At 39.1% G+C, this 15,731-nt stretch overlaps 1 protein-coding gene across 10 annotated transcripts in view; it reads right to left on the bottom strand.

The window, feature by feature from the left end:
* MAST2 (microtubule associated serine/threonine kinase 2) overlaps positions 1–15,731 on the bottom strand; it is a 208,041-nt gene that overhangs the window by 45,949 nt on the left and 146,361 nt on the right. For 8 of the 10 annotated variants that reach the window (XM_068953003.1, XM_068953009.1, XM_068953005.1 and 5 more), the window contains 2 exons: positions 13,283–13,361; positions 7,713–7,867 (listed from right to left, as the gene is read on the bottom strand). In XM_068953003.1, coding sequence (XP_068809104.1) covers positions 7,713–7,867; positions 13,283–13,361 — 234 coding nt within the window. The remainder of the gene's footprint in view (positions 1–7,712; positions 7,868–13,282; positions 13,362–15,731) is intronic. The other 2 variants (XM_068953004.1, XM_068953007.1) reach the window with 1 other exon arrangement.

Here is a 15,731-nt window from a genome sequence, read left to right as displayed (position 1 = left end):
AAATTTACATTTATACTTATACATAATGTAAGAGACACAATAAAAATAAGGCTAAGAACATTTAAATATAAAGAGCTACTGATACTATGAAGAGTGTTACAGAAAACTACATATCCGATTTAGAAGCGAGTGCCCCCACCATACACCTAGCCTGCTATGTTTATCCCTCTTTCTTTAAGACCGTACACACTGACGCAGACACGTGGCATTTGTTTACTGGTAGTTCATTTGGAGCTGAAGAATTTGGTATACAGTTATTCAATAATTTATTTTTCTGGAAAGAATTATTTCCTGGTATGATTTAAGTGAGATATAAATTACAAGAATATATGAACCCTTTGGTACTGACTCCAGAAATACGCAGGCACATACATCCTTCCTTTTAACACTGAAGCAGTCCTCCTAAAATTTCTGCATGCTTAAGTATTTGCTGTCTTAGGACTATAATAAAACACGAGCTTCCCCCGCTGCTGCAAGACTCTCCACTCATATGAATCCAGGAAGCTCAGCATTCGCCTGAAACCGTGCTGCTCGGGCTGTCCTGCCAGCACACCTAGTGGTTCCCTAAGAGCAGCCACAGTGATTTTTTTTTTCAGTTCTGAACCAAAGTAATTCTTATTTTCTTTGTACAAGAGTATACCAATTAGCAAGAAAATAAACACTTTTAATAAGTTAGCTTTCTTGGGCATTGGCTGTTTCTTCACTCATCTTTAAAACCAATGCCTCTTCTTACCACCAGGATAACTCAGGATAAAACCTGGGATCAAGGATCAAATTGTCATTCTAAATAAAACTCTCCCAATATAACATGTCAAATTAAACATCTAGCTGACTACAGTAAGACTGCAACACAACATACTGCACCATAATCTTTCATGTTGAGCTTTAGCCTGGGAAACTACAGAAGTAATTAAATGGATAACTAACTAACCAAAGGCTAGCTACCAGCCACTGCTGCTTCTAACACCTTTGAGAAAAAAGAGCCAGGACTGGTAGATAACTGGATGCCACTTAGGGACAACACAAGGGAACTTAAAAATAAGAAAAAAGGAGTTCCAAAATATTTTATCAGCATGACAGCTTTTTGAAATGCAAAAGCTTTACGCTTCTATGTAACACAAATGATTCACGTATACTGCTAAAACAGTCTAACGTTTCAAGCTTCACAAAGGAACACGTTATTTTCTGCAAGACAGAGGACACATACTGTGCACGTGCATAACATTTCAGGACAAAAATCAGGTTTCTTCTATCTCTTTCTTGGCGTAGATGGGTAGGTCAAAGATAAAATTATTGGCAGTGAGTTTTTCATTTCAGCAGAGCAGACATTAGAAGAATAGCATCTGTCCCCTTAAGCTTAACAGTACAATGAAAAACTACTCGTTCTTCTTCTCCTTCCTCACCCTCCCTCCACTTTATGAAATTACGCGGTAGTAGACCTCCAGTGAGGCATCTTTCTCTCAGAGGTTTCCAGATTTCAATTTGTCAAAAATCATGCATCTTTATCTGATGCTATAAAGTGAAAATAGCTAATAGGCAGATCTGTTTCAAGGAGTAAGATCTACATTAATAAATTAAATCCTAAAAAATCTAGTTTAACTGCGACTAAACAACACCGGAGTGTTTATGAACACAATTTTTCTTTCACTGAGACATTTGCATTTATTAGAAAAATGCAGCTAAAAGCCCTGTTTCTCCTCTCTGTTTTACCCCCTCACAGGAAGGTTTCATTAGGATGTATGTACAGCATACTTCAAAAGCCAGTGTCCACAGGAAACTACAGATCTTTATACTTTGTCATTTCCAGACACACAAAATAAGGAATTTTAATACTATAGTGCTGAAGTTCCATGAAGCAAAAACTAAGTCAAACCTTCTGCTGAAGGTAAGCGAGCAGAGAATCGGCCTTCCTCTTCCTCCGAGAATTTAATATATAGATATTTGACCTCAGAGAAACTGCATTAGTACCAGGAAAAAGTCAGAAAACTCCCCTTGGAAAAAGAAAAGATAAAGCAGAAGTAAATGTGGCCAATCTACATCTGTTGATCAAACTAGAGCAGACAAATAGGATTCAGTGCTACACACAGACCACAAGAGCAATCGGGCCTCGGGGCCTAATCCTGTTTCCAGATAAGATAACGACCAAATGAGAACTGAGTTGAATAGAGCAGAATTCAGCTACTGAACTCTGAATTTAAACAACACGCGCAGTGCTAGTGAACCGGAGTTCCCCACAGAATTACAGCAATACATGCAACAGAGAACAAACGCAGAAAATTAAACGTGCAACTTTAGATTATTTTTCAATATTTATTTCAGCATCTTTCCTCCAGCGTCCTTGTAAGCTAACAGCACAGAAAGTCCATACCAGGTAGTTATTCTAGCGCTGTCAGGAAAAAGGAAATCTGAGGCAAAGGGGAACATACAATAATTGTTCCACTCTAAGACTTTTTTCGGACCAGGCAAGCAGGCTGGAACAGCATGAGGCTTTCTCACTGACCACTTTGAAAAGTCATTTCTGAGTTTGCAATAGCGTGAACCTGTTTACATATTTTTGGATCTTTTATTCATTCTGCAGACCCTCAACCCCCAGCTACCTTTAGTCTGTGGACAAACACTATGTGCAATTGGGTTTGTTTGAACTGTTTTCCGTAAGCCTTTCTTTATACTAGGAGTGATTTTCTTACAAACCTGAATGAGGTTTTAATATATTAACTGAGAGAACGTTAAGGGAAAGAGAACGTATTTCAATCAAAATCTCGTGAACACAAGGACTAATTAGATTTTTCTACAGGCTTACACTGGGATGGCAACTAGCTCTTTCCAATAGTACAGAATTTTGTATGCATGCCAACAGAGACTTGGATTGCTTTAGACAGAAAACACAATAAAGTAATGGGCAGTACAGAGGGCAAATAAGAATATATATTTCTTCCTCATAATGGGAAATCATGATGTTGAGTGAAACCAAAAGTTAATAAATTTAGAACTGATCATCTTGAAGAATTCCTCCTTTAAATCAAGTTCACAGAATTCACTGTCTTGAGAGAACAGAGAGACCAACATTATCTCCAAAATAGCTAGAATGTATTTTCTCAAGAAATACATGGCCTCATGCTTCCAAATATAAAACTATTATCCTTCTCTGCTGACTCAGTAGCGGCCCGAATCAGCACTCGGCCGGGAGTACGGCGTGCTCCTCCACAGCTTGTGGCAAACATCACTTTCTGGAGGCAGGAGCATAAAGTGATGAAACCAGCAAGACTACTCAAGCAGTTAAATCTGATGCTTAAGTGCGCTACGATGAGAAAGCTCCACAACTTGTAGGACTAAATTTTAAGATAATAGTGGACTTTGTGGGCCACCAGTCTGATTTTGCACCACCTATTCTTTGTTCCCATCTTGGATACTTGATTGCGAAAAGCTTTTCTGTGGTACTGGTATTCTCTAGGAATTGCCTCTGTACATTCTTAATGGCAGGATCTAGCACATCTAAAGCCAGGTTGGTGAACCGCATTTAAGCGGCAGTTAGCAAGCACTACCCAGCAAAGAGATGAAGGAGTATATCCGATTAAGAAAGATCTCATCCACTTCAAATATATAAAAATTCACTGCTACAATCTCCAGTCTTTTTTCCCTAGACAGCATCATCCTGAAACATGAAGAGAGATCAAGAAAAACTGGCAGATTGGTGGGTAGAGCAAATGCACAAAGGCAACACTTGATCAAGTCTCTATTAGTTTATCCTGCTTTTATCTCAGAGGTCCTCCACACATTCCCACTTGTTAGCAACTGCTAACAGATGACGAGTGCAGAGAATTGGGACAGGGTGGAGGGCAGCATCACTCTAACAAACCAAGCAATGATGCCAACCTTTGTGAGAGAATTTAATCTCTTCCTGCATCTTACTCCTGGGAGAAAAGATGATTTTCAGGTAAAGCCCAGGATTGTTCTAAAAAGTGAACTGGAGCATGGGCTTCTCCCTGCTGATTAATGATGTGAACGTCCCCTGAGGGTACTTAGGAGCTACCTCTCCAGGTAATAATAAACAAATATGCTCCTCTACTGAAGATGGACTGTAAGCACCAAAAGGTATTCGACGGGGTGGATCACAGGAGGTAGGTCTTTCATTTAACAGGTGAGGACTAGCGCTTTTGGAGATGGATGAGAGAACTGCCTCCTGGCTCCAGCAATCAGCTTTACAAACACAGCACAATTTTGGATTCCAGAATTGGTCCCGGGCCTCCTCCTTTCCCCTGGCACAGGAAAGCAGCTGGAAAAGAACCACTACCGTTTCTTCGATGTAAAAAAGGTTACTCTACAGAAGCGCTCTTTTGAAAATGGGAGATTGCTTCCTCATCCTGTGGCAATTTTCATGGGCGATTTGCAAGGGACAAAATCTGATGAAAAAGGGAATGGGGCTTTCCTGCGTTCAATACTTTGCTTTTTCTGTCACAAGGAGAGGAACTGTCAGTAAAACACATAAAAAAAGGTTACTTATTTGAATCCAAAACCAGGTCATGAATTTTCAGATTTAAATCTCTCTAGAGCCTCAGCTTTTTTAATCACAGGCAGGAGGATACAGACCCTCAGAGGGAATGTTTTCTGCCTCGTCTGGGGAAACTCAAGCAAGGCCTGATGATTTAAGCAACGAGCATCTTCAGCCCCACTGGCTAAACACCTCAAGCAACAGAAGTGTCACGAACATGTGAGCGCATATCAGTCAGTGCTCTTCTACTCTCTATTACTAAATGCTTTCTTACTTTTACATGCAACTTGATCATTAAGCCTGTTCTGCATGAAGTTCTTTAATATTCGTTTGCAGCTAGACGCTAGAAAATGGTAAACTGCTACTCAGAGAAGTAAATTTTTCCACAAGTGTACATCTAGGCAATACCCTCTGCTATCTAGGAGCATATAAGGATGATCCAACACTTTTAGTAAACTCTTAGGTTGCAAAAGCCCTCAAAAAACAGCAAATCTTAGCATGTGACAGGGACATCTGAAAATACCAATTCTCCTTTCATAAAAAGGAAGCTAACATTGCAGTCAAAGTATGAAAAACGAATATATGTTATTAATAAGTCATAAATATCAGATCATCTTTTAAATTACAAGACTGCAAGAGCTGGGCCTGTTCAGCCTGGAGAAGAGAAGACTGAGAGGGGATCTCATCAACGTGTACAAGTATCTGAAGGGGGAGTGTCAAGAGGATGAGGCCAGCCTCTTCTCCGTGGTGCCCAGTGACAGGACAAGAGGCAATGGGCCGACACTGAACCACAGGAAGTTCCATCTGAACCTGAGGAAAAACTTCTTCACTGTGAGGGTGACAGAGCATTGGAACAGGTTGCCCAGAGAGGTAGTGGAGTCTCCTTCGCTGGAGATATTCAAAACTCGCCTGGACACGATCCTGGGCAATCTGCTCTAGAGGACCCTGCTTGAGCAGGGAGGTTGGACTAGATGATCTCCAGAGGTCCCATCCAACCTAAACGATTCTGTGATTCTGTGATTACAAAACCGTGACTGCCAATTCAGAAAAACGTACCTGATGTATTTTTGTTCATCAGTTTTTCATTAAAGCTGGTTAAGTATGGGACCATTAAATGTTCATGAAAATACACATTTTTACGGAATTCCTGCTTAATTTTCAGCATAGCAACTGCTCAGACCTTTTTTTTTATTTTAATTAAGTAAAAATATCATCTTACCAAGGGAACTAACTCTATCGTTGTATCAGCAAAACAACAAGCAAGCTGAGCAGAGAAAAAGGCCTGGTGTTCATATATTTCAATATTTATTTGGTTTTGAGGACATGTTACTCTCTGTCAAAGGGGATACTTACTTCTGCAAATATTAATAAGTCAATACAACCAATTTTCCTTCTTGAGGTGCGTGGGCTAGTATGCATGCCTAGCAGTGATGGGGCTGCTTTAGAGTTACACAGCATCACAGAACACCAAGCAACAAGCAAAGAAGTGAAGAATGAATCAGGCCTAATTAAAAAAGATTTACTCATTTCATTCTAAGTTTTGGAATATTAATAAGGCTGACCATTATCATACCGAAAGCCAGAGAGAGCTAGAGAACTAGAGAAAGCATTCAGGAGAAAGACTTATCACATAGTCACATGACACAGTGAATTAATTTAGTCTTGCCAGAAATTATAAACCTACTACATGAAGACTCCGCTTTTAAAGCGGCTCACAGAGGTAAAATTCTCAACAAGTTGATAATAAAAGTTAATAAGAAAAAATAAAATCAGGATCTTCGTTTTACTGTTTACATCATTCTTACATTAGTAATAGTGTTTTGTACTTTATTATGCCAGCAGGAACACATCTGTGTTAAGAAAGGACAATAATTACTTTAGTGACATGTTGTCTACCTACAGTAGCTGTCATCTGTAATGAATTAGTATTAATAAAATTATACTAATCAGCGATAGCCAATGTTAAGAGTGACAGCAACAGGACTGAAGTAGGACTATCATTTAGAAGCTAATCTCTCACTACATGCCAATTTGTAGAGATCACAGGCTAAGTGTGCTACTACCTATAGTACTTACCTGCTCCTGTAGATTATCGTGTAACTACACTTAGCAGATCCATATGCAATTACCATGCAACCAGCACTGTGGTTTAAAACACACAAATAATTACAAATAATGATGAAAGGTCAGCTCTGCCATGACATAGTACTCACCATGAATTTAAATGGTTATCTTGAGCCTATTTCACTTTCTCCTATAAGAAATCTCAACCTAGGCACTGAGCTGGGCACACTGATTCAGTATTTCCAGTGGGCAGAGTTTCTGGATCTTGTCCAGTGATTGAAAGGTGATATCCACCTCTGATACCCTCTCAGATGAGAGGAATAAGGCAGATTTCAAGTCATTACCCCATGCTTGTGAAAATCCCTTTTGTTTCATAAGCTGCTGTAGGAGGTAAACACCTCTGGACTTCCATTTGCTTGGTACAGCACTAAAAGCATCGCATAACTTAACGTTTTTGTCATTACACAGACAGGTTTGTCTATTTTGTTCTGTTTTTTTTCCCAAACAATTAAGTGTTGCGGAGATGTGCAAGAAAGATGAAGTTCTAGTTGCTTCCTATTTTTACGTATGGAAAAACAACAGCACAAGGAAATAACCCCTGGACGGCTATCTTTGAGCAACAAGTTTTCTGAAGCAGCAATAAAAATTATTCAACTGCTAATGCAGGACAATTGTTTTCAGCGCTGTTATAAAATTGCTCTTGGGCGTTCATGCGATTCTACTTAAGGTTTTGACTTCACCTACTCTACCTTTTCATACTCCTTCAGAAGCACTTCTGGAAAAGTTATTAACAGTGACCGTAACCATTTCCTTTTATTAAGGCAGCAAAACTCTCAGAAGAAACTTCAGGGAATGAAATACACACCCTACAGACTTAGTCTGGGGTGCTTGTGGATCACTGCTTTCTGGAGCTTTGGTGAAGACATAAAAACAGACTACGCTATCCCTTTTGCAACTCAAATCCTCAATGTCTTATCTATGAAAAATTGTCCTTTCTGATTACCCCAACCAGAAAAAGGTGCGGTAAATAGTGATTAGAATAATTCTAAAAACATGTAAGGAAACAACTACAAATTACTATCCTTAGAACTGAAAGCACACATAAAAATGCAACACGTGCAGCGCCACAAAAACCCAACCAGCGTTCCCTGACGCTCACCTGAGACTGCGAGATCGAGGCCTCAAGGCTGGAGAGTGGCGTCCTTCCTCATCGGTGATGCTCTCAGTACTGAAATGCTTTGTCAGGAAATGAAGTTCGTCTGCCGTGGGCTGAAAGGGCAGCTGGTGCAGCTTCTCCTGAGATGAGCATGATGACTGAGTACAGAAAAAAATACAGAAAAGAAATGCACTAAACGCATGCATAGGGGTCAGCTAATGAATGGAAGAGGAACGGATTCTGCCAGACACTGCACACTCCAGCGGAAAAGAAAGCTACTTATCAGACCAGGTGCCTCTTTTTATTGTTCTCATGAGGCTAAGCCAACCCTTACAGACAGCAGCAGAGCTGGTGAGACCAGGACAACTTTGGGAGCAGAGAGAGGGACCGTTACATCTCATTCTGGAACCATTAAAGCCAATCACAGAGGTGATTTACTATAAGGAGATGGGAAGGAAGGCACGTTCATGGCAGTGCTGCTCTGGAAAGGACAAGGAGGTTCCTGGAGTGGTGAGCAACTTTCTTTCCTTTCCCCTCATGCTCTCTCAGCTCAGGAGCTTCACTGGCATGCAGAATGCTATGGAGCTGCGTAGACATGAGAGTTATTACTGATTATTGGCTCTCATTGGAAATTGCTATTATAAATGGTCTGGATTTCACTTCTCCCTTTCTTAACCCACAGACTTCTTCTCTAGTCAAGCAGGCAATACTAATATGAATGTAGCTGACTTCGCAGAGTTGTGAGACAAACAGTTTCCCCTGTTTAGCTGTTATAAAGAGTTAAACAGTTCATTCATCTTTAAGTAGGCTGATGCACTTATATAACGTGTCCTGGCATAACAACAGACATTAAACAGATTTAACTCTTGAACCTCAAGAAAACTGAGGTTAAAACAAAACTGTGTGGGAAATGTGAATAGAAATTTGGGTAAGAAATTGAATATGAGGTCTTCAAGGGGAAAAAGTAATAGGTTGACTAACGAATGCAGTTTTTCTTATGGGTACTTTTTTTTAAATACCCCTTGCCATCTTACAAAATTAAGATGACATATTACGTCAGGACAAATCAAGAAATATCTCTCTCTCTCTCTCTTTTTTTTTTTTTTAAACCACAGCAGCACCGAATAACACCAATGGGCCTGATGAAAAATGCAATCCTAACCTAAATGCCCAGGCTCCCCATCAATCTGATGTAATTAACAGCACATAATTTTCAAGTGGAAAAACTTATCTTTTTGCTACAACAACCCTCACTCAAACTGGAAAGCAGAGAGTCCTAGTACCAGAAGTATCAATACTAGGGAATTATGCATGATTTGAATTGAATGACCAAAGTTTTCACTCAACTAGCATGCTTTTCTAGACTTACTTGCTCTTGGTGGCCTTTGGAAAAAAAAGAATTAACAAGTATGGCCAAGCAGGGAAAGCCAGATGCTGATAAGACTGTTCAGTGAGTCCTGCATCTTTGTAATGCTGATAGCAAAGAGAACATATCTTGAAATCAGCTAAACCAGGTGTATCCAAATTTGTCAAGAGAATAACAGCAATGCTTGAACCGCAAAAAAGCGAGCAGTGTTGTAAATCCCAATAGCTTACACAGAGTCTTCTCCATAGAGAATCTTAGACAAGGTGGAGATGGAGAACCGAATATGAGCGCTTACAAACCTCTAGGCCATATCTTTTGATAAAAATATAATTGGCTCCAGAGCCCAGATCCACTCCTTCTGCATTGTGCAGAGGTATTTACAGAGAAGAAACCCCTTGAAAGTCTTAAAACATGCACAAAATCCCCAACCGTGGCCGGAACAAGGAGCCGCCACTTCCTTCAGGCACCTTCAGGGACCATGCTGGAAAGTCATCTCCAGCACAGAGTCCCCAGGGTGACAATTATCCAGACGGTGCATCGGCTGACACTGGTCTAATCCACACTGAAGCCAAGATGGAGAATCTGAGTATTTGACAGCCACTTAGCCCACAGCTCTTCTGCTGGGCGCTCCGCTTATGCCAAATAAATGAAAGACTCGCTTTTCGTATTACGGAATTATGCAAGCCTCCTATCACCTGGCGGATGCACTAGTAAGAGTGGGAAAAACCACCTGCTTATGCAAAAACAGCAGCACTTTTCCAGAGGAAGATATGTCGGATGGCATCCCAGCCGCAGTAAACAACAGGAATGCTGCGACAGACCAAGAAGTACTAAAGACGCTGTCTTATAAAGTGCTGCAGTAACAGGTACTCGAGCTCTGGCATCACAAATGCATCTCCTATCCAAAACAAAATTAAACTCAAGCTACCACGTTAAGAAGAGCTGGCACATACCAAGTTACTAATATCAAGAGTTAGAAGAAAAACACTAATATTCTAGAAAAAGTCTCAAAATCTTTTTTCCTTCCAACTGGGGAAACAACTTTTAAGTACTAGGCAACTTAGGGATGACCCGTCAAAATCCTCCTTCAACTTTCTCTCCTTAAAAGTAATCAGATCACAAAGTTTGTAATTCCAGGGAATAATTAAGGAGAGCTCTGAAAATAAAGACCGTGAGGAGAAATGGTCTTTCTTCTGCCAAGAGCTTCTCTAGCAGCCTTAAGGCATGCAACCTTTCACTGAAGCAGCAGGAGAGCAAAGCACTTCTGCATTATTGATTTTTAAGTAATCACATCACAGAATTCAGTCTCTGCAGCAGATTAATACAAACATCCCCCTGGTGTCTTAATTACAGACACAGAATTAGCCAGCTCAACTCAAGTAAAAGATTTCAAGCTAATACTACAGTAAGTAGCTTACACATTACCTCTGAATCTAGAAAATAAACAGAAAATTCAATGTTTAAAAATAATTGTATATTAGCCCATTCAACTGACTGTTCTCCAGCTTTCTCAGTGTTGGTCTGATGAGACGCATGTGGTCTTCATGATTTATATGAAAAGTGGCAGCAGGAAGGAAAAGATAAAACAGAAATTATATAGGTTTCCACTGACCTTAGAACAGCTAAGTGTCTCAATTTGTTCAGCTGGTTGATAGAGTAGCTGATCTTTAAGCACACAGATGCAGGTCAACTCGTAACTGCCACACAGAAATTCAAGCCAGCAGAACAGAGGCTTTAACTGATACCATACTTTTTGATATTTCACTGCCTTCTGGCTTCCTTCTACCTTGCTCTAAAAAGAAATGTAAGCCAGAGGACTGAACACACTGAATGGAAGCCCAAAATTCCCCTGTATTCTCATCTATGGCATTAATTCCTTGTGTCCTTTTGACAAGCCCCTTTCCAATTCACTTCAGTTTTCAAGTCTGCACAGAAGTAATAATGCCTATCAACTTCAGAGGCGTTATTCAGATCAATTAAGGTTAATTCTGAGTTATGAAATACTGTGACAATGTAAATGCCACAGAGAAGCTGTAAGTAGGACTGGCTTAGAAAAGTTTAATTCCAAAGATTCCAAAAATGACTTCACTACTACACAGCACATTTCAGGGTCTTTCTGTGATTGTAAAACTGGACTAGTAACCAGATAAGAAATGAGACTCAGCCACTTCGGAAAAAAGTCTTGGAAATATAGGTTTTAATATAACTCTTTACTGTACAAAGGTGAATTCAGATCTACCTATGACTATCACCTCATGCTTCTCATTATGCCATCCTATTTTCTGTTGCTTACAACCATACGATATTTAAACCATTTGCACTGAAGCTTTTTATGTGATGTGTCCGTCTCAGAGTTGGGTTGTTTTTGGAAAAGTTTCAGTCAGAGTGATTTAGCTATTTCTGGCAATGTGGCAAAAGAAGAATATGCTTTCTTTCCTAAATCAGAAAAAGGTGTCTAGAAGATTGCTGCTGCTGTTAGTTTTGCTCTCTCTAGGGACATCTACCCAAAGCCTGGTCAAACTACAAACTCTTGAAAAATTTCTCATCGCATATGCTGAAGAAGGACTTTCATGCTGCTGGCAGTTCGATTTCCAGCAGTGTCATCTTCACGTGCATCTTGGAACCTCTCACAGTGATCACCAATGATCAGACTGTTCAGATGTCATCCCTACAGAAAGTAATCATCCGTGCTCCGTGCTCTCATAGCTTTCATAGCTTGTACGCAGAAGAGGACTTGGTCATGGCTTATGCCCATAAGCATTTAACTTAAGACTATAAAAGCAAAAGCAGAGCTCCTTCTTAATGGCTGTTCTCTGGTACTTCAATATATAATAGCGCTTGGCAGTGAAACCAGGAGCACCTTTTTCATGTTGCTAATGAACTTCTCTCTACACTTCACACACACATTTGTCCTACAGGAGAGAGAAGCCAGATGACTTGATTTCAAAAGAGACCAAAATGAAGAAAAAACAAAACAGAACAAAATAAAACAAAAAAAACCCAACCCAGACTGTGAAATTTGTGCCAACGACAATCTCAGGAATGTGTCTGAACACATGAAACAAAACAGATGATACTAACATTGCACAATCAGATTCTGATCATAGCAATTCACACCTAAAATCAGTGGAAACTTTTGACTCCAGTCCCTTCTCCTCATATATAGACTGAATTTAACCCTCTCGTCTCCCAAGGAATTCTGAAGATAAATTTGTATTTTGAGAGACACTAGAAAGTTTACAGATGAACTTAATAGAACAGTCCACAGGGAAGAGAAAGATACTTCATTTCAGAGTCAAAACTGCCTAATGTAGAGTATCAAGTCCTAATTAAATGCCGGTATTACAATTACTAGGAACGCACGCTCAATAATAAATACGAAACAAAACGCTCAGTAGAAGCATTATGGAAAGAGGCAGTGATATGTGACCACACAATTAAAGACAGTCACCATAACATACCCACAAAAGCGTGTTGAATTAAGCCTGCACAGGTATCCTTAACCCTTCATTTGCAATCCTCGGATGCTTGATTTTGTAACACTACCAATGTTCCCATAACGCAGTTATGTGGATAACCACAACGTCTAGTTCATGCAAACTAAAGAATAAGATTCACTGTGTGAAGCTTCTGAGAGTTTTATGGGTTAAAAGGGTGCTGCTGCCTTACTGATATTAATGACATATTAGCCTTTTGGAAGTATACTAGAACTCAGGCCACCTTTAAAATCACATGTCTGAGAAATAAAAGCTTTGTTAGGGGATTCAAATTATTAGAGTTAAGTAACAGATAGGTATTATCAGTTTTTCCTCCTGCTAGCAGAGGTCTTAACACTGACAACTCAAAAGCAGACAAGAATGTCATTGCCCAGTTATAAAAAAAAATCTGAAAGCTTGCTAGCAGTTATGCACACAGTCTCTGAGAGTCCTGCTATTTCTGACACTTGGTGCCTCTCAACTGAGCAGTCGAGCCACGTGCTGCATGGGATTCACCAATGCTAAAGGCAAAGTGCAAGATGGTAGGAGCTGGGAAATGGAGGAAAAAGCAGCACAACCAATAATTAAAATCATTTTTAAAATAATTAGTATCTTAAAAAAATGTTAGCAAAACAATGAAGAAAGATCACATATTTTAGTAAAGACTCAGAAGCTGATTTGTTAGGGTGTTTCTACAAACTGAATTGTTTGGAAAAGTCTGTGCCACTTACTGAAACGGTTGAACTGGGAGTGTTTGTTCCATATCCAGATGAAGGGAGAGAGGCCAGGGACCAGCGACGCCCATCCGTTCTGGGGAAAAGATGCAGGGGAAATTACTACGATGGCTATAATGTGGCTAATATTTAGGCAAAGTGAGCAATTTTTCCCCAAAATCTTTTAACCTCACATTTTGATTAAATGTCTCAAAATATTCAGGTAAACCAGTCAACCTGTTGACAACGACTTTTGTGAAAAAGCAGTTGAGGTAAGTTTTTTAGAGCAAAATTAAAGTGACCTTGGAAAAAATAACAAAACAAATGGATATCAGATTCCCGCCATCAAGTAGATGCTTCGGAAACATTACCCGCTGTGCAAAAAATCAAAGTTTCAAGAACGGACAAATGCAATCAGTTTATTTTAGACTTCTTTCAAACAGACAGTCATGCCTACGATCATTACTTATGCCATTCCTTAACTTCCAAATAATGTTTAAAATTGAAGGAGGAAAAAAAAAAATCATATCAGATCAAGAATCAACTACAAGACGACTCATTTGTTTGCCTAGTTTGAACGCGTTCTGCCTGTATCATCAACTGACACAGCCAGGGAATTCAGCCTACTACAGCAGATCTGAACAGAGCCTACATGTTCACTTCAAATATACGGGAGTCAGAAATACCACCCAAGGTCTCTTTCCTCTCCAATCATCATAACATTAGTAGTCATTTGCCTATTATTAGCCAAGGAAAACTTTTTTCTTTCCTGGAAATAATGAGCACGTTAAAAAAGCTATAGAATAAAACATGACTGCAGGGAAAATAGCCAAAACATGCAGGAGATATCGCCGAAAAAGTGGTCTTGTTTTATGGAAGTCAAAACATATGAACTATACAACTGCTTTGAGGAGAATCAATATTTCCATCCTTGAAACCCTCTTCTCCCCCCTCAAAAAAACATCTCAGGGAGGAAGGAAATTGAACTAATTCAGCTCAGTCTAGCAGCACTTCCTCTGCCTCTGCTTTCATTTCACTCTCATGTGCGTTTAGTTCCCAGTCACAGACAAATGTACCCTGTTCCATGCTGGGATGGATGTTAAAGAAGTCTTCTCCTCATACCAGTTTCCATTTGATTGCTCGTTTTATTAAGGCAAATCATCAGTAACTGGCCATAAAGTGAAGTTGAATTAGAGCAGTTAGAACTTCTAACTTACTCTGCAAAGACTTGGGTTTTTTGGTACACATAAAAAGTACAGTACATTTATGTAATTGCACTATATAAAATAGGATGTTTGACAGCTATTGGTACAGTAAACAGTATTTTAAAACAGTATTATAGAACAGTATTATCTTCACAATAATATCGCAATAATATTTCTCATCCCACTATCCACACACCTAAAGCCTCATCTTTAAGGGAAAGTTCAGTGCACATTCAGACTTAAGCACATGCTTGTATTTTTCCCCAGATCTAGTTCCTTTTACTGTTAGGTACTGACACACACCCCTCCTCTTTGCTATCTATTTTAGAGTAAGAGGGGAATAAACCCACTACTTTATATTACTGGAAGAATATTATATCAAGAGAGTTTTTAAAGAGGTTCATGCTACATCCATAAAAAAATGCAAGCTGTAAAGTAGATTTCTATTGCATGCACACTTTATAGTTAAACCCCATTTAGCCACAGGTGATATTTTCTTTGGTAAGAGAAATACATGTAAAAGAACGATCTCAAAAAAAAAATTCCAAAAGAGATGAAATTCCTTTCCTAAGCCCCAAAAAACAATAAATGTCAACATTACAAAGTCACTGCATCATGAGGTCAGTGAGTGAACACCAAACTTTACCTACAGAGATCTTCACTCATTTTCTAGATAAAAAAAAATGAGTACCTCGTACCAGTTCTGGTACCAGTACCAGAACTTCTGTTCCACAGCATGATAATATATGTTCCTATCTTACAAAACAATAGATAGGAATGCACAAATTACAGTTTCTTTGCAAAAGAAAAGCCTAACCCTTTTTTTTTTTTGTGCAGCCTCAATTGTATATTGAAATTACTTCCCTATTTCGATTGTGACGATGTTAAAAAAAAAAAAAAAAATCCTTCTCACACAGAAAATTACAGGACACTTCTTCATGCTTAGGCTATTTTCCACTGATGCAATCTGGGCAAGCGATGTGCTAAGCAGTAAAGGCAATGAATATTAGCTCTATATCTAGCAGAGAGAATTGGGACAAGAGCAAAAATCTTTAAACTTTCAAATCAAAGACAATGGTAGAAAGACTTCAAAAGAAAATTCTTCTTTCATTTATGCAAAATATTTCAAAATTATTTCAATGTTTGGTTAAAAACAATGTATTTTTAGAGAGATCTTCTGCAATATTGCATTAAGAAAAGATACTTTGAAATAAATTTTTAGGTCATTTATTTTAAAATAACATCTACTAGCACAACCAAAA

The sequence above is a fragment of the Struthio camelus genome, chromosome 8 (genome assembly GCF_040807025.1).
Source record: "Struthio camelus isolate bStrCam1 chromosome 8, bStrCam1.hap1, whole genome shotgun sequence".
NCBI classification, from domain to species: Eukaryota; Metazoa; Chordata; class Aves; order Struthioniformes; family Struthionidae; genus Struthio; species Struthio camelus.
Note: the sequence above shows the minus strand (reverse complement) of the source record. Positions and strands in the feature narration are given on the sequence as shown.